Source organism: Diceros bicornis, chromosome 10, assembly GCF_020826845.1.
Source record: "Diceros bicornis minor isolate mBicDic1 chromosome 10, mDicBic1.mat.cur, whole genome shotgun sequence".
Classification (NCBI taxonomy): domain Eukaryota; kingdom Metazoa; phylum Chordata; class Mammalia; order Perissodactyla; family Rhinocerotidae; genus Diceros; species Diceros bicornis.
This window is the reverse complement of record NC_080749.1, coordinates 27931008-27951331: the sequence shown is the minus strand read 5'-3', so window position 1 is coordinate 27951331 and position 20324 is coordinate 27931008. Positions and strand designations below refer to the sequence as shown.

At 36.9% G+C, this 20324-nt stretch overlaps 1 protein-coding gene across 2 annotated transcripts in view; it reads right to left on the bottom strand.

The window, feature by feature from the left end:
• The window catches only part of ARHGAP15 (Rho GTPase activating protein 15), a 588967-nt gene that overhangs the window by 555276 nt on the left and 13367 nt on the right, over nt 1–20324 (bottom strand). The window contains exons 2-3 of one of the 2 annotated variants that reach the window (XM_058548899.1): nt 11372–11457; nt 7538–7716 (exon numbers count right to left, since the gene is read on the bottom strand). In XM_058548899.1, the coding sequence (XP_058404882.1) occupies nt 7538–7702 (165 nt within the window). In that variant the 5' untranslated portion in view covers nt 7703–7716; nt 11372–11457. The remainder of the gene's footprint in view (nt 1–7537; nt 7717–11371; nt 11458–20324) is intronic. The other variant, XM_058548898.1, reaches the window with a different exon arrangement.

Sequence of the window (20324 nt, the reverse complement as noted above, 5' to 3'; positions counted from 1 at the left end):
TAATTGAGTCATTGTTTGTTCTTCTGTTTCTCAATCTGCTTCATTCTCTGCTTTGCTGGGCAAGTTCTTTGAGTATCCTTTATTAGAAATATTCAGCATCAGTATAACGACGATTTAGTTTAAGTAAGTGCTAGCAAGCAAAGGACTATGTTCAACATACTGAGTTTTAGATTAATTAAGGTTATAACGATGATCTATTGAAAAACATTTTTGAAAACTGAGGTAAGCATTAAAAGGGAAAAATGTACAAGATATGGACAAATGGAAATCAAATGACAAATGTCATTTTCCAGCCTGCATTTTACCTCTTTGTAGGTGCACATCACCATATAACACTGTCCAATTTTAATTTTGGAGTTTTGATACTTAATAAGTATAAAAAGACTGTTCCTATCTTGTGATATAATTGTCCTAAAGTGACACACATCACCTTAGGAATTTGCGATAAAACTCTCAATATTATTGACTATGGTTCCAAAGTTATTTTAAGGGTGAAGAATATTATATGAATTAAATAAGAGATGTGGCAAGTAATTTAGTGGAAAAGCATGGTTGCTGCCACACAGAGTATTAGGTAACCTTTTTTAATTAGAATGTACACTTTTAGATTACTGATTATGAACATCAGGGGACCCTAGATTTTCATTCATCAGTAATTCTCCTTTATGTCTATGCTAAGACGTGAAAATGAGACCTCTGGCTCTAACTTGATATTTCAGAGCCTATGCATGCTGGTGCAGACTCTGTTTTACCTGTAATCTCTAGTACTGCTCTGCCCCCTTGTGCTGCTACAGTGAACACAACAGAGGAACAGTTTGCCTTCATCTTTGTACGTGAACTACAGAAAAACCCCACTGTCACTTCTCACTTTTCTGGCAAGTTCAAGGTCAGTGTCTAGCTATTTTCAGCTCATCTCTTCTTGATCCATGCAGAGAAATGACAAGGTAACGTGATTCAGGGTCAGCTGTATTACAGGAACTGTTACATAAACGGAGAAAGTGAAAATCAATCCTAGCTGACAGTGACTTCGGGATAATCAACGCTCACTGGGAGCCTCTGTCAGCTCGCCTGTATCAAACACCGTGTGACTCCTGTCAGATCTTTTTAATAAAACTATATTCTCACTTTCAGCAACCTAAATAAATGTTTCACTTCAGCTGAATTTTTTAGACTATGTTAGCCTTCCAGATTAGTAAACTATGCCAATAAATCCTTGACAAATTTCATCCGTGATACATTATCCTGCGGTTTGATATTGACCTAAGATGGAAGGTACTGCTGTAAAACACGCCCTTCTTTTTGGGTGATCTGTGGGAGCTTTTCTACAGACTGTTGCATCTTCTGCGTTGAACTCTACACCGTTACCCAAATCATCCTCAGTCCTAACTCTTCTCTCCTCCTTCGTGGTAAGAGAACCCCTTAATCAATCATTTCTTGTTGAGATATTAGGTTCCTTTCTCCTTTTTAGACGTTCATTGTTGCTTTCTCTTTTATCTCTGTGTTTTCTACTAGGACATTTTCCCCTAATACAGAATTGGAAGCGCAGTATTTAACAAGATGTTCTGCGTTAGAGGCATTCCCACTGACAGCACCTGATATGTCAGCTTACGGAAGGAGCTATTTCATCCCACCCACCTTGTGCTCCCTTGAAACTGTGAGGCAGGCTGTACTCCATTGAAGTACAATTTACCGTAATATTAGTTGTCAGTAAATTCAAAGACGGAACTCCTAAAGCTATAAAATGGATTAGAAGCAATTTAAAAAAGAATTAACAAACTAGAGTAAGAGTATACTGTCAACAAACAAATGCTCCATCATAGGACTGTAATTTGGAATTTTAATTACCCCTCTGCTTCTGTAACAAAACAATGTCTGAACTGGCAGCGATTTGAATCTCTCACAGGTCATTGAGCATTCTAGTTAATTACTCTATGAATAGCCTGTTTTTCTCCCCTCTGGAAACACGTTTCTAATGGCAGTCAAGGTCTGACAAATGTGTCATCTACATAATTAGCTAGGAAGCAACACAAAACATTAAACATGCTTTGTGCCGACAACTATCAAAACATTTCATTTGTTGTCAATTATTCATTACTTTGTAGGTTCTGAAGGGGTTGTTATTATGGAAATAAGTCCAGATGCTAACAAGGTTAGAGTTTTGGATTCAAATTAGTAATCAGAGGACTAACTTTTAAAAAAATGTATCTCATGTACATTCAGCGCCATGTTCAATCAGTAGGAGATTATAAACAAATTTAGCTATGCGCAAGCGAAAATGGAAACGACGCAGCCACGTATGTGAATCCAAGAGCGCCGGCTCATTCTTTGAAGCGTGGACTCGACGCTGTCGCAAACTTTCTGAACCTTTTGGCAAGTCCAATTTGTGCTTGGTAAACAGAGTTAGAGATTTTCACAGCATGAGATGACATGAGATGGCAAGTTCAAGGAAAAAAAATCTCTGGTGGTTTTTGATTTCTTCTTCCACCCCCTGCCCCTCAGGGCATATTATGTAAAAGTCAAAATTCTAGCTAATAACTTTTTCGTCTGCTCTACAGCAGACTAGCTACCTTACATAACCCCTGAATTTCATGATTTTTTTGGTTGTTGCTATTTCTGCAATCTTGTTTCTTTTACTATTGTTTTAATATCGTATGTAAAGCCAAGTATTGTCCTGAAAGCAGCACTCCTAATATATATAGAGGATATAAAAAGATTTCTCAACAAAATTGACCTCTCAGTGGCAAAGAAAATTGCAGTGGAAGACACATTATTGCGTAGTCATATCTGAGGCTTGGATCTATGGAAGAGTCTCACTCCACTGTCCTCCAGCTTTTCCTTATAAACCAAAATGGCTTACAAATGTCACCCACAATAGTCCAATAAAGATTAGGAACAAAACACTGTCCTTACATTGATGAGATAAGAAAGATTTAACTGCAGAATGCTGTGTATAAGAACAGTTCATAAGGCTTGTTCTGGAATCAGAAAAATAGAATTCAAATTATATTTGTGCCTAGAATTTAATTGAGATTATCAGTTTATTTTCTACATGATGTTTGATCAGATACCTGTACTACACAGCTAGATAAAAAGAAAAGAAAGAAAACAAATTCTATCAGGAGAAATCAAGAAGACCCGTTATCTACAGGGTATGCAAAATACATCAGGAAATAATTCTACCCTGAGCGCTGAAAATGCCCAGTTAATAAAAAAAGATCAGCCTCTTGCTAAGAGAAAATAATTGTCTGTATCTATATTTTTCAAAGCAAAAAGGCAGTCACATGTTACAGTAAATAGGATACATTAAAATAAGCTTTAATAATCTTTATGCAGAAGGAAACTAATCCATTTTCAGATCATATGATCCACAGCAATAAAAGGAAATCATCAAACTAAAAACAATTTTAGAAATGGCTGCAGACTCTCATTTAATTAACATGCAACAGATCATATATTTATGAAGAAGTCAAAATATTTAGGAAGCCTATAATCCTGTAAGCCTTAATGTGGTATAAAAACAACAAATAAATGCAAAGTGTTACTGTTATACATGCCTGCCTGATCAATGGTTTTCACATATTGATCTATAAATGGAGTTGACAGTCTGTGTTGGCTGCATATTTTCCAAGCAGCGTTATTTTTGCACAAAACCAATACGGGCAATTACCTTTGTTTGAGATGCCAAGTCTTATCAATTCAATGTGATTTAGTGTCATTTTAATTAAATATCAGGATCCACTTCAGGACAATTTATACAAACAAAGCCTCAAAGCTAACTATAAGCTTGATATGAAGTAAACATGGACAAGTCCTATAGTCTCATAATATTTCTCAAAAACTCTGCTAAACAGAAGGCTTATATTTTTAGTAGCAATTTTTATGTCTGCCTTTTTGGCTAGCCACAACTTTGGCAAGTATCCTATAATCACAGAAGTAAGAAACAAAAGAAAATTGTTTCCTCTTTTCCTTTATAATATATTAAAAAGAAAAATGAACGAGCACAGTCTAACGGAAGCAAAAGGAGTCTGGTATGCTAACATGTAGAAATGGCTTGACCTGAGTCTTTATCTGAACAGTAATAAGACAGTTCCTTCTCTATGATGGCCATGAAGGAGGCATTGCACTGCTGCAGGCTTTACAAGATGGAAATGGTGAATATTCATACATGTTGCTGCCTAAGACACCAGCATTAAATGCAGAAACTTCTCTTGCCTTCAAGTCCTGTCTGCAGTTTTCTTGATTTGGGCTAAACTCTTCATTAATATCTATTCTAACCTGTCTAGTAGGCTGGAGTGTCCCTCTTGTAAATCACATCAAAGCCACATTAAACCTTTTGCTTTTGCTCTTTGCTGGATTGCACATTAGCCTTTTCATCACTTACAGAGGCACACTTCACTTGCCCCCATTTACACTCACTAAGCTGTCTGCTTCTGCGGTTAGCACATTCGGGTAAATAAGCAGTCCACCTTTCAGAGGTCTCACTCCAGTGCTCAGGATGAGACAACAAATCGCTGAGACCAAAGAGCTGTTTCTTCCCGACCAGGCAGAAATCTGAGACCTCTCTCATGGATAAGCAATTTTCTTGCTAACCACATCCTCCTACGTCCAAACTTCCCACCTCTCCAGCATTTCCCAGGTAGCAAAGCGGGAAATCAAACTCTGAATTTGGAAAAGGCATCGATCTCATTAACAACATAAAAATGATTATTTGGTGTTTAAAGAAAATGATGCACACCACCAATAAAATACTAACGGAGTATTGATACCTGTTTTACTGAAATGCTTCCCTGCAGCTCTTAGGTAATCAAAACGTTTAATTTAACAAGTAAATTCACCTATGTTTGCATAGCTTAGGGTCAAATAAATGTTTATATTGGCATTTCAAAACACTCCTTGATTTAGGATACCAAGAATATAGGCTCTTATTTTATAGGAGAATTTTATATTGTGTTCTGAGGTCACAGTCATATTAAACACATTTTAAATTAAACAAAATAATAAAAGAGGAATTTATGAATTAATGACAAAACTATATAATTGATTTCACCCTAGAAACTTTTATCGTTTTCTGTAATAAGTTAAATCATTATGAACGTAATATCAGATTCTTGCATTAATATATCCTCCAGTCAGTCCACATGAGATTTGTATAATATATATATGCCGTATATACTAAATAGGATGCATAACATATATATATAGTCTCCAAGTACTCTTAGTTTTTTCTGTACAGATTAAATGTATGTGTCTCTGTTACAACAAACCATGCTACATGTGCACACATTTTTAGTATTCACCTCCTCCCACTTCTTCTAAGTTCAAAATCTTCCCCCTTGACCTCACCCCACCCTCCAACTTCTGAAAAATCAAGTTCTTAGTTTAGCTTGAGCAGATATCTTTAACAGGCTTGTTTGAATAAATATGCCAAAATACTTTACATTCTGTCAGTATCTAGTCAGAAAATTGTGCATGGAAAAAAGAGATGAAAAGAACTGAGACAGAAAGAAAATTAGTGCCATGGCAAGCTTTCAATACAGTAGCTCGGAGCCAAGTTTTCTCGGTGAAATGACATATCCTCACTAAAATACTCCTTTTATATAATTATGCACTGAGCACACATAACCAAAAGTAACTTTTATTTTTGTTCCTTATCGAGGAATACATATTGCCCAGGCTAAGAATTCGGAAACAAAAGCTGGGATAATTATAGCTAATTTAACTCTGGAAAACTCTTCTTCTTTAGCAGTCCAGCATATAACCCCCCAAACTAAAGTTATGTAACAAGGTAATATCAACAATGAGAAACTGCATGATAAAATCCTGCCCAAAAGTGAAAAATGCTAATTTTGTCTCATTTAGCAGCTGGATACAGAAATGCTCATTAGTTTTAAGAGGGTTAATCCTTTTAACTTTTGCATATTGATATGCCAATTATGCCTAATTGTACAAGAGGCATCAGTCAAGGTAATAGTGCATAAACACATGAAAGTTATTAAGTACATCCCAACATGTAATAAAGTAGGTGTTAATTGGTAGCTGAGTTCTGCGGGCTATTGAGGTGGATAATTCATTGAGAGATGGATCACTTGTAATTTCTCTCCATAATTCCTTTTGCAGTCTCATGCTGTGATGTTTTCATGCTTGTCAAAAACAACTGCGGCATAGTGCCTTTTGTTAAACACAGCCAATAAAATATGTTAGGCATCATTAAATATACTTAACTTTTAAACTTTTTCAAAGGTACAGTTCTTACTGATAATACATTATAGAGATTCCAATAATTTACTCTAACCACTGTCTCAAGTTCATAGTTGAGGAGCATTTTAGCTGGTTTAAAAGCAAAGTCAGGCTGGCAGTGTTGTGCCTCCCAGCAGACAATACCTTTAAATGAGAAAGTAAATAAAGAAAAATGCATCTCTCGGTGCCTTATCTAATGATGTATTTCTCACTCCCAAAATATAATCACTGCTTCCTCATACTACATTTGTCTATCATACCTGAAGAAAGAATGATGAAAATCATATATTTCTCAGGCTCCTGAGATTGTTGTGGGTTAATTTTGCACTTGAAATTCGAGTGAAAAACAGGGAATAAATATAATCAGTAACATGCTACTCAGCAAGTTTATCTCATTTAATAACTCAGTTAGGGAGCTGAATATTTCATAGGCCCCCACGATATTAACAGAACACTCAATTAATAGCTCACATGTTTCTGCAGGGTGACTGGGACTCACAGCCTGTCCCCAGCTAACCTATTTCTTGCTGTTGCTCTCACTGTGAGAAACAAAATAGATCCAGGGTCCAAAAGAGTGGCTAACATTGCATAAATAATTTTGTAACATCCTATGGCCTCAGCTGCAAGTTACCACCATTATGGAAGAAAATTAACCAGAGGAGACTCATCGCAATCAGTGTGTTTAGTGGCTCAGGATGCGTGCAGGGGCAGGGACACAATTGGCAGTAGAGTTCATCTCTAACTATTTTGTTTCAAATCTTCCTAATGACACATTATCGAAACAAAATGGCTTCCTCTCCAAACCTTAAATCGCCACACCATTTCAATCGTTTAAGCTCATTCCAAATCAGATTGTAATTTCCAATATCGTATATTGTTGGAAGATTTTAAGGAAGAGATTTTCACAGTTTATTTTAAAGATTTTTTTTTCTCAGTTCATTCTTAGCTAATTTTAGCCTCTGGCTTTTCAAAGTGATGTACTGTATTTGGAAGTACAAACACCACATGCTAGCATAACCTCATTATTTTTATGACACTGAAGCATGATAGTGGAGGCCCTTAAAATGAGTCAAAGGTGCTCGTCAGTCTAGCTCCAAATCCACTTTATCACCCTGGATTAATCCCAGCTCTTCTCTCACAACTGGGGATATTATTATGACTATAAGTAGGCAAGATAAAATGCATTACAAAAACAGTTTTCTCATGCACTTTAGGAAAACAAATAAAACAAGGCCAATATGCTTTTTTTTTACACAATTCTATATCAGGGAACTTGAGGTATTTGAGATATTTGACTTACGGGTTCAGTGACCTTCCCAACATCGGTGAGGATCATGGATTTACTTTGGCTCAGCCTGTCGTGGTGGCTGTTGGCATTTTTTATTCTCATTTGCACAGCTCCGGTGCCTTGGCGGGGGGAATTCAGTGTTTCCATAGAGGTATCAGAATTTGTAGATTTCTGCATATTACAGTGTTATCCTGATAAAATATAAAAGCATTATGTTATTCTAAATATATGCTTTTCCATGAAAAACTCTTGGTGGAGTGCACATCTCTGTTAATCGTTAAGGTACAAAAATGAAATAGAGTCTCCACCTCTCTGAGTAGTGAAGAAGGAGGTAATTGCTGCGTAGTTGTTTCTATCTGTACATGCCAGAGGACTTCCAGGTTCATAGGCAGCACACTCACACTGTGTAGTTCCTAATTCCATTAAGGACCTCCTAATGGCAATACGACACAGTCTTCCTTATATAGAAATGATGTTGTCAACTAAGCGTCTTTGGGGTATACACTCTTTTCATTCACAACGTCACTGATCTGTTACCCACTCCATCCCACCCCACCTCCATACACTACCACCAGCACCCTTTTTTAGTAAACAAAAACCTATGTGAATAAGGTCAAATTTAAGGGAGAAGAATTGGTGTTAGAACAAACCACGCCAGTTCCATAGACTATCAAACATGTTGGCTTAGCCTTATTAGCAGGGTGCTCAGTTCTAGCCCCCACCTCCACTCTCGATAGCCACAGGAGAAATTAACATTCCTTTGTCCCCCACTATCTGCCAACTGAACTAGATTCAGTAGCTTAGTTGGACATAATATTTATGAGAAATAGGAAGAAAGAGGAAATCAACACCATTTATTTACTTATTTATATTTATTTTAATGAAAGGAGTCTGATTTTAGGCTGGAAAATTCAGTGTGGGCATGTTTTACAGGAGCATGAGTGAGGAAACAATATATTATTTGGCAAAAGTAAATGAAGAGAACTAAACTGTGGCAGCGTCGGTGGGTGGACTGGGAGGGCTTTAGTTGCCTCCTCAAATTCACAATCCTTTTCAATTTCTCCTCCCCATGAGCTCCTCAAATGAACATATCATCTCATTTCAAATAGAATATTTGCAATGCAAACACAGCTTCTAAGCTTCTAGAAGCAGATCCCCTTCCACCCTGATTATTGTCTCTATGTCTCCTCTATATAGACATTTCATCGCCACTCTGGACACGTGTGTACATTAGAAAAAATTGTCACTCGTCAGTTATAGAAGTCAATATAATCCAAAAGAAGGATTATATTTTAAGGAGCTAACTGTCTTGGTACCCCTATTTTAGTTGGACAGGCAATGAGGCTGGAATCTGGTACTGTTCAATTTAAGTGGACACTAAAATCATTAGAAAAGAATGAAAGCATTTTAATAGGAGACAAAGTGTTACCTCAGAATTGACATCAGTAAGGCAATTGAACGATAACTTAGAAAAAAAGTTAATATTGATTATTTACTATGTGCCAGGCAATGCGCTCAGTGGTTTCATCATTACAAACACTCCTGTGAGATAGACATTAAACTCATATTTTTATCAAGGAGAAAAATGAGGATCAGAGAGACTAATAATTTCCCAAGGACACTGGGCAGAAAGAAGTGGAAGAGTATGTATTTTATTCCAAAAAAAGACCCAGATGTCCATCAACCAGTGAAAAGATAAACAAATTCTAGTTTATCTACACCATGAAGTATTGCTCAACAATAAAAAAGAATGGACTTTTGATGCATGCAACCATATGGATGAATTGCAAATTCATTATGCTGAGTGAAAAAAGCCAGGCCCCCCAAAAAATATGCTTATTGAGTACTAATGATTTCACGTATAATATTCTAGAAAATGCAGACTGATATACAGTGACAGAAAGCTGATCAGCGATTGCCTACGGACAGGATGGAGGGAAGAATGGATTATACTGGATACAAAGAAACTTTTGGAGGTGATGGATATGTTTGTTATCTTGATTGTGCTATTGGTTTAACAATCATATACATATATTAAAAATGATCAAATTGTATACTTTAAATACTTGCACTTTATTCTACTTCAGTTATACCTCACAAAATTGTTTATAGGAAAGTTTAGTAATTCATTAACCAATTTATTTTGCTCATGTTTTCATTTTAATATTCCTATATGAGTGATGTATTATAAAAATTTATCTAATGAGAATAAAAGAACTCTTTCAATAAGATTTGAAATAAAAATTTGAAGTAATAACAGAAAAAAGTCTTATCCCTACTATTCCATAGAAATATAATGACAGCTAGTTTGATGAGAAGGATTTTAAAATGTATCAAATCTGGCCATTAATGTAGACATAAGGGATCTTACCTTTATATCTAACTAGAATAAGATACAGAGTATTATGTATTTTTTAAAAAGTAAATACAATCACATACAGATGATATAAATAGTTATTTCTCCATATTCCCCTGTGTAGGATAATAAGTTTTTGGTTTTATTCTGTGTATCATTTGTCGTTGAGGACATTAATTTTTCTTAGCCAAGTAGAAACTACTTCAAAACAACAAAGTGAATTTATGACATTTATGAAGATGCTACTACTAAAAGCATGAGTTTTTTCAGAGTATATTTCAGTGAATGAAGTAAGGATGAATGAAGGAATGAAAATCTAGGGATTGTCATTGTAATGGAGGCCTTAGATTCGTAGTAATTAGACTGGTTGCACAAAAAGATCCCGCAGTGACTTCTAATGGCGGCACTGTCTCTAATGGTCACCTTTGTCATCCTGTACAAGTCAATGGAAAAAACTGATAGCGAGAGGGCAGGAGCAGCCAAGAGGATTGCTGTGATCTGTAAGGTCCTTTTCACTTCCGATACTGAGGTGCTAAAAGACTGGGAGCTCAAGAAGTATGACTGCAGAGTTACAGAGCTCAGTAGTTTTAGGCAGATAAGCAACAATGTAAATGCTCTGGTATGAATTGATGCCCAAAGGATTTGGGTGGGGGTTGGGGGGCATCTATAACTAAACATATAAGTCTTTTCTAGAAAAAATCTGGGTTCTCCTTTGAGTGCATTCAAGGCTTGATCTTACATATTACTCTTTAGATTCAAACTCTCAAGATGGTATGTTTGTAATAGTGGTGAGGAAAATCACTCAGGCCAAAGCTGCTATCTTCTGACTAAGAGCATGAAGCCACTGTATTTACATAGCCCTGCCACCTGCCATTTATAGGACACGTTGCTTCCTCAGAGTCTACGCAAATTTCAGTGTCAAAGCAACATTTGCATTCTTGTACTGATTTCACAATCAACTCATAATTCGCCCAGTGATGTGTTACTGTCAAAAGGCTGGATTACTTAAAAAACCTCTTATCTGGCTTCCCCACTTGTTTTCTTGGGGACAGCCTGCAGGAAAATATTTAAAAATCTTCCTTCTTCAGATCTTTCCATTAGAGTGATCTTTCCCACTACCACAGTGTAAATATTATTTCTTTCCTCACTCTTTCTCTCCTCTAGCCATCACTTCCTTTCCCATCTGACCCCACCCTCACATTTTGTTGATATCCCACTGCACTCTATTTGTTCTCTTTACTCAGCTTCCCTTGTAATTTGTTCTACAATGGTATTCCCTTGATACTATTTCATAATTGTTTTAATATTTGAAAATATTTGATGGTTTCTAATTTTGCAGAGCACTGTATTGCTCCGAGAACAATACAGAAAATGCCATAAAACCTCTCCTTGAAGATTCCTACCAGCAGAAAATAAATTATCCATTCAACTTTTATTGAGATTCTCCTAAGTGGCAGATACTTTTTTTTCTTATTTACCAAGTGCCTTACAGTTTGGTGACGGTGATCAATAATCAAATGAGAATAGAGTTGTGCCCGGGTGGGGAGAGAAGCAACAGCATCAAACTCAGGTGGACCTGGGAGGTGGAGAGAAAGTTTGCAAAGGATCAGCTGATGCTGTAGCTAAGCCAGGGCAAGTTGGGCATTTCAGGCAAAAGGCTCAGTAATGCAAAGGTATGCAAAAAATTGTGAGCTCGTAAGGTAGATACTGAAATGTGTCATGAAGGAAATATTTAGTACCAAGGAAGTTCAAGGAAAAGAGAAATGATGGGTTTCATGAAGAAAATGGCACTTATCCTCGGCATGGGTGAGTCTGATCGTCTTGCTAGCTTCTCATGGGGCTGAAGGATTGACTGAGAGCCCATCCTTTCTTACAGTGCTGTAAGGGGTTGGTATTCTAGACTCTCTGAGGAAGAGAATGTGGGAAGAAGGTTTTCCTTGGCATAATACACAAATATCTTGTATGGATGAATTGAGTGCCAGACAGAGGGAAGCAGGAGCCCCCTGCTGAGGGAGGTGCAGGAGGAATGAGGGAGGACAGAGGAGGAAGGAAATTTGATGGACTGAAATGACAGTTGTACTAGTGGCTGTAGAACTTGTAACAGCTGTACTTGTGGGTCCAGAGATGATTTATGCTCATTCAACCTCTCACAGCAAGTGGATGAGGCGTTTCTAGCCCAAATTTTGCAAGTTGCATTTGGTTCTCTCAGCCCTTTCTCTTTACCCTCTTTCAACTTCCCATTTTGCCCTCGCCTACATCCTAATACTCTTTAGTTTCCCCTACCAGGCACCCTATGATCCTTTTCATGTTTTAGATGCCAAAGCCCCTCACTGCAGCACCTACTCAGGGCTCATCTCATCTACAGAATCAACGTTTCTGAAATTCCATCATCCATTCCTCCTTACCTACATCCTTCAAACATACTCATTCTCTCAGTGAACCACTTAGATGCATATGGGAGGTGAATGATTAAACTAATTACCACAATGTCGTAAATGATTCCCCTTAACTCTCAGGGAAGCACTTACCTGCATCTCAAAACTGGAAACTCTTCTGGTTATATGGAAGAAATATCTTGGAGTAGAAGAGCTGTGACCAGTCTGCTCTGTGTATGACCTTAAGTAAATTCAGGAGGAGGTAGCATTTGTGACTAGGTAAAGGATACTGCATTGCATTCCAGCAGATGGTGCCTCTTGGAGTTGGGCAATGTGATAGCCTTGCGATAGTGGTCTTATTTTTGAGTCTTTATGAAAGAAGATTCAATGGGAAAAAAGTCCATTACAAAGCCTGCCCAGTGTCAAGTCAAAAGGAACCCTTATGCCCCAGGGTCTCTCATGACTTGGCTTCTAGCATCTGGAAGTGGATGTGCTTTCAGGACAATATATACCACTTTCAGAAAATACTCCTACAGGCAATGAAGAACTCCAATTTATGAGTCTTTCTGTGTTATTATTCCAGGTATATTCACAGGGATTTGAAATCATATTCTGTGGTTCCATCCGTGTTTTCATTTCTCATTGACCTCGATTTTCTAGATTTGATAGAGTACATTGTAAAGTCAATAATATTTGTCTATGCTTATTTCTATGCAACTTAGTAACATCAAGCATTTTGTTAACTATAAGTCACATTAACTTTGTTTCATGTGATCTATATACCTATTCAGTATTCCCTTTGTTCTTCCTGTAACATATCATCTATTCATCATCATCATTATTAAATTTTGTTAGAGAAAACATTGATGCTTTATGCATTTATTTTCTTATAGGAGGCCTTGGTGAGTGACTAATGAAAATATTGAAGAATTGGTTCATTTTGCATGAATCTAAAATATATACTGATTTAACAAAATTCTCCAAATAAATATCCCTGAGTTAGACAATGAAATGTAAATCAGTTAAGACTGGCTTCACAATTTCTCTAGACTTCCTGATTTTATATGTACCAAGAGAAGAGCAAGAATAGTTTGTGATATTGCACTAGTTCCACTTTCAATACTGTTTTAAAAACAGGAAGCAGTGATGAGAATGCACTTCATAAGAGCCAAACAAACTTTGGCTCTGCTCAACAGACTTGGTTCAGTAGTATTCTTGGCCTGATTTTCCCACACATACTGCAAATACCCAAATACGAGTGAATGTGATATTTCATCTAATCATAAATTTCATAGCTGCTCTGTCAATTATTTCTTGCACTCTGTTAATTACACTAAGGCTCACTAGCTTGCCCTTTTGAGTTAAAAAGTGTATTTTTGACATCTCTTTCCCATCAGCAGCATTAAAAGTAAAAGCATATTAAGAATTTTTTGAGCTAGGAGAGATTGAACAGGCACTATGATATAATCTCCATGCTTCAGAGCAGAGAACATTGAAGTTCAGCGATACCAAGCATCTTCCCCATGGGACCACAGCATGTTCAAAGCAGTCCCAGGACAGCACCCAAGGCCTGCATCCCCAAACATCCTTGCTTGAGTCATAGACCCCCAAATCAAATGGAAACTATGGATGGAAAAATAAGGTAACAAGAATTCCAAAGAAAATCTGACAGAGATTAAGGAGATAAAATGATCATAGTGCAGCCAATATGCATCATGTAACTCTATTTAATTATTTAGAAATGTTCCTGTGCTTCCTGACAAAATAGTAGAGAACACAAACCTTTGTTCAATATATACATGGAAAACAAATATGGAAACTAGGTAATGTCAGTGTATATAGCCAAGCAAAGCATTATCAACAGGAAACTGTCTTTGACAGAGTTTATTTCTTGTTTGAAATATGTATAACTCACTTTGGTCATTGTTTCTAAGGGCCAATGAACTATGGATATTTCATGATAAGTTAGATGCAGAAAAAAAAACAATGCTTTTCATACCTTCCGAGGGTAGCATTAAAGTATACTTGGAGATTTAGGTGAATTATTAAAAATATGAAGAATACTATATTTCCATTTCAGAATGACCCTTTTGTTTCTTTCTCATGAAGAATGACATTTATCATCGTCTTAGAATTTAGCAGGGTTATTTTTTCTGACAATACAGAAAGTCTCCCTTGAATTTCAAATTTCTTTAGTGTTTGATATTCTTTCTCCAAAAAGAAGGATTTTCTTGGCTGACATGGGTTACCGCTGAGGATTTTGTGAGGAAACCCATCCCAGAGGCAAGCATTGTGTGTACCCCAGGGGATTCCCATTCCATGGGTGTTACCCTGGGTTTTCACTGTGTGGCACATTAGCTGTCTGGTCACCCCAACCACCAAGAGCTACAGTTCCCACTGCCTAAACATCAGGAGTCCTCTGTGGTGATATGACCCCGCTGCTTTCCTGGAATGTGTGGGAAGAGCTGTTTCTCCAGGTCTGCTGAGAGCTCACGGCAACTCTACAAATATTGCTTCTCTGAGAAATTCATTTCTATCCCCTGGAAAGATCTTATGTTGATCTGTGGTAGAGCACGGTCTGTTTGTTCCCCTGTGGAAATGACTTGTGGCTGTGGTAGCTCCAGTAATGTGTGGCACAACCTTTGTGCTACACTTTCCTGACAGGTCAGTAATTAACTTGCATTGCAATTGTTTGTCATCTCCACCACAGCAGCCATTTACCAAAATAACATTTTAATTTCAGTTTCCTTCCAGTTCACTTTCTTTTTCTTTTTTCCCTGTGGCTTCTACATCTCTATTAAGTCTAATTTCCCCAGACCACTTCCATAAGTGGAGAGAGTGCAATAAAACTCAGTTTCAAAAATGTCAAATATAATGAGAAAGGAAGATCACAGTAAAGGAATTTGACCATAGGTACCCCATTGGGTAACATTGTCTTTGACTGAGCAGGTGTTATATATAGGAAATGTGATAATAAGCCTTTGCATTTATTTAACTTAAATCAGGGAATCTGGGCAATATGCTGCACTTACTGACAAAGTCTGGCAAGTCAGCTGCATGGATAAATTGTAATACAGTTATTATCATTGAATGTGGGCATCCTAAACAGTGAAAATTACAACTAAAATGTATTTTTTAAGTAGAATAAGTCCCGGGCAAAATTGTGTGGTAGGCAACCTTAATCACTTTTTTAGATCTTGGTAGTCTGTTGCCATCTCTCAGCCCCTGGGCACCTTAGTCTTTTAGTCTCCATCCTACAGGAAGCAAAGCAACTGATTTTACATTTCAAATACTTATTGAGCCTCTACTCTGAATAGACTTGCTAGGTTCCACAGTTTTGACAAAAATTATTAAGAATCCTGGGGTAGAGTTAGACACTAACTTGCCTACCATGGAGTCTGATAAGAGAGCAATGGAGGATGGGACTGAGGACAATTTCAAGGTGAAGGTGACATACAACCTCGATGTTGTATGATAAATAGAACTCCAAAAGGCGGAGAAGGGATGTCAAGAGCAGTGCATGCTAAGATCACAAGGTTTAAGGAAAAGAGGAGTGAACATCCACATCAAATGATAGAGTGTGTGTGGTTAAGTGGGAAAGCAAGTGAGACAGAGTTGGTTAGGGTTGGATTAAGAGAACCTTGCAGTTCATATTAAAGAATTTGGGTTCTGTCTAACAGATCCCGGGAAACTTGGATGACGTTGTTTAAGGCATAATCCCTGCCCAAAAGACTTAGTGAAGAGAGACCCAGAAGAATGGATCTGAAGCCACTGAGGCTGCACAATGAATGATAGCATTCTCACGGGATGCTTTTTAATTAACTTTAAATCAGAATAAATATCACAGAATCTATTTGTAAACACTAATCTTATGATAAAAGCACCCAGTAATCTGGGGAAAAAAAATACTCCAAAACTTTAGGAACCTCACTTTGAACTTCCAGGTACATGTTTAATGCTTATGGTTGCCAATCAAATGAAGAGAAAGATAAAGACTTCACAGGAATGACAAAATGAAGCATTTACAGAGGAGAGGTTCAACGGTACAATTACATCTTATGAAAGATAAAGAAGAAAAATAAAGTTAAGATTAAAGGAGCTAATCAGAAGGAACAGATTCAGAAGGAACTGCTTGTGAATTTCCCTCTGGTGATCAGGTAAGTAGGAAAAAATTGAAAAGCAAATAGGAACAAAATGCCTGAGCCATTGTAATTATGTTTAGGCAGCATCAGAAATTTTATGAAATGGCAATCTCCTTAGATACACAGGAGAACCATAAGGGGCATAAGTAATGCAATCTTCTCTCTGTTTCCTCTGTCAGTTTTGACCTAATCTAGCAAGAAATGCTGAGCCATTTTCCACCTCTTGCGTACAAGTATCAATTAAGGGAAAACGGGTGACTATCTTTGGGCACTAGATGATGAAATATCACTTCAGGAGAAAACACTGGCTGTAGAATAAGTTGCTCAGTAGCCGCAGTATTAGAAAACTAGCTAAACAAGCAGTCTCAGACGTTCTCTGGGACAGGACTGATTCTCTGATCTTTTTTGAAAGAGTATCAAGTGCAAAAAGTATATTTCAACCTGTGATTGCTTGTTTTCTGGGATTTCATGTTCTATAGTATTTTTTTACTAAAGTGACTCAGTTGCAAAGCCCTTTAATCAAGCAGATTAAATCTAATCACGTACTGGTTGCAGTACACCAGGCTCTCTCTATCTCTAGCTTGGCCTGCCCAGGTTTAAATATGGGGAAGCCGCATATTGCATAATTAGTGTCTGACAGTAATTAGCAGAGTCAGTAATTGACGGTAGTCAAATATGGCTGACATTTGTTTTATTTAGCAAATTTGTATTTGTATCCGATTAGTTTTTCCCTAATGCTCATGTCTTCAAACTCTGAACTGATTGGATTGGATTTCAGTGCCAAAACGACATGTCTGAGAATGGGACAGTAATGTCATAGTCCATTGTTGTGACAATGAAAACACCATTAAAATAAAATATTTCAGAATATCTCCTTTAATGCATTTAAAAATCAGTTTCTCTCCCTCTCAATTATGTAAGCATAAAAAACATTTTAAATAGTACATGGATGTTTATATGTGTGTGTGTACGCCTGTTTTTGTGTATGAAATTTAATGAATTGCCACTAACTGAACACAGTTGTGTAACCACGTTCAGACGAAGAAACTCAACATTATCAGCACTCCAGAAGTCCCCTGAAGCTCCTTCCAGTCACTATCTACCCCCCCACACCAAGCATAATCATTATTCTGTCTTCTTAGTTTTGCCTATTTTTGAACTTTATATAAACAGAAACCTAGAGTATGTACTTTTACTTGCTGGGCTTATTTCATTCAAACTTTTATTTGTGTTGCTGACTGCTGTGCCATATTCTTTTGTGAAGTGCCTAGGCAAAACTTTTGTTAGTTCTTCAATTAGGTTGTTTGTCTTTTTCTTACTGATTTGTAGGAGTGGTTGTATATTCAGGAGTGTCATTTTTAAATATATATATGTTGCAATATGACCTTTTCCCACTTGTGAGTTTCTTTTTATATTGTCCAATTTATCATGTATCATTTATTTTCTTGTATTATTTATTTCTTTTTATTATTAGTGCTTTTTTGTCTTCTTAGGAAATCCTTGCCTAATCCAAGGCCACAAAGACTATTTCTAAGTTTTCCTCTAAAAAGATTTATTGTTTCAACTTTTATTTTTAGAATTGTGATTCTTCTGGAAATAATTTCTGTGTTTGGTGTGAGGTAGAGATAAATTTCTTTCTAAATGGATAATTCTTGTTTTTTTTTTTTTTTAATTTAGAAGTACAAGTCATCTCTCACGATTTATCACGGTGAGAAAGGACCAGGATCTGGCTCTCCATCTGAAGTGAACAGATGCTGGAGAACTCTCATCTACAAATGTTGACAAGAGGCACAGTTGTGTCTAATAATTACATAAATCTCTGGTCACAGTCTCGGTAAACATTGGATCTGGGGATCCAAGTTGAAGAGAAAGATTTATCCAACAGGTGGGAAGAAATCTGAAAGACCATTGGTAATCTGAGAGGGGCAATACTCAGAAGTTCAGATTTGCAGATTGTTATCAACTAGGAGGTTTGCTACTAAATGTCATAGCTCTGATTACAGGGGGTTTTGTTCAGAGCTAGTTGAATTACCCACAAGGGAGACTGGCAGTAGAAAGGTAGGACTTCAATCTTAGCAAGGGAATGAGGCAATAAATGCCCAGGTCACCAGTAGAGGAAGTTGTGGTCAGGGACAAAGCAAATACCTAATGAGGAAGGCGTGACTTGCTGAGCTAGTGGGACTTGTAAATAAGGCGGGGCACACTTAATGTGTACACCACAAGTGCAGACCAAAACCCATGATCTCCTGTTATAATTTCTTATTGAGCTCACAGAATTCCACTCCCCTAGAATTAGTTAAAGATTACCTGCCTTAAGCTAAGATTTCTCCTAGGAGATAGGGTCAGAAATAACTCAACTTTGGTGGAAAAGTAACAAATGGGTCAACGTGAGGACGTTCACAAACATGCAGATTTCACTGCACCTTCCACAGATATTCTCGTTCAGCAAGACTAAGGAGGGGCCTAGAAACTACCTGTTTGGCTATTACCCCTGGTGATTCAGATGCACGCTGAACTTGGATGAGAAACAAGTCTACAGAATTATATAAAGTTATTTTTTATTTTATATCTGCATTGTTCTAAAATTGTTACTACTTACTGTAATATCTTCTTATTTTTAAAGCCCATTGCTACTCAGTTCATATTTGTTAATATTGTTGCTCTAATTAAGTTTTCTGGGAATAAATTTCACTTTGGAATATGCTGGTGGTTGAGGGGAGTGGTATGGATCGTAGTTGGGAATAGTGAGAAGAGAAGTGAGTAGGTAGCTAGGTAGGTGGGTATGCAGATCGATACGTAGACACATAGGTACATTAAAGTAATACTATGAATATCCTATTTCAGATTAATTAAAATATGATGTTTAGCTATCCAGAACACATATCCAGTCCTAACTAATGCTGTAAAATGAATTCTGTTACATAAAAGAAAAACCCAAAAGGATCACACCACAAGCAATCTGGGTCTATTTTATGACTTTCAGCATGTTTTTTTTTGTTGTTGTTTAATGTTTATATCATAAACTTAAGTGTGACTAAAGCAACATCAATTCAAACACTTGGAAAACAGTTCTCTTGCTTGTTAAATATCAAAGGATGCTTGGTGTGAGAACAAAACAAATTCCACAAGGTATTGTTGTTTTCACTCAAATTTAATCTGAAATCTTGGGGCAGTGAGGCTTCCCTTAGTGAAGCCAAGAATATAAAAAACAGCAAAAAATATTTACCAGTCCACATTATTTGAACGGAAAGTTTTTGACTGAGTTTTTCAATCTTTGTCTTTGAAAATCCCTCAATATGCTACATATATTGTACATCTTAAAACGAATCCTTTTCTTTCTAGGCTGATTAATTAAAGGCGTTTTTGATTTCTTAATCTCTTGAAGAGCTCAGCTGCGTTACCAAGAAACTCAACCCAGGAGTTGTTTGAGGACTAAAGCACCTTAAGCAACTTAAACAAATTGTGTTCTGCTTCTTTTTCCTCAAAGTAGGGTTCAGAGACCTCTCCTCAGGAGGTGGGAGTTAGAGAGATGGTTAGACACGTTGTCTAGCTAACTAGGTTCTGGTCAATTGAATGTTACTGTAATTTGAAGTAGTGTAGCCAAATTTCTATCTTACTTCAGGCTCCTTAAAAAGCAAAATATAGAATTTTGGCTTGGGCACATTGAAGTCAAAAGGAAATGCATAAATATTTAGAGTTTTAAAATGGCTGTCAGGATTGTCTATTTAATTTAAAAGTTATTGAACAGTAATTCTTTTTCTCTCTACCTTCCCTTTATTTGCTTACACATTTTGTCATGACTCTTCTGAGGCTTAGAGATTCTGATCTATGAATAGATAACACTGTGTAATGAAATGGGTTATACGACTACACCCAGGCTACATTTTCCCATTTTGTGCACAGTGGATTTCACATGCGTATGTGTG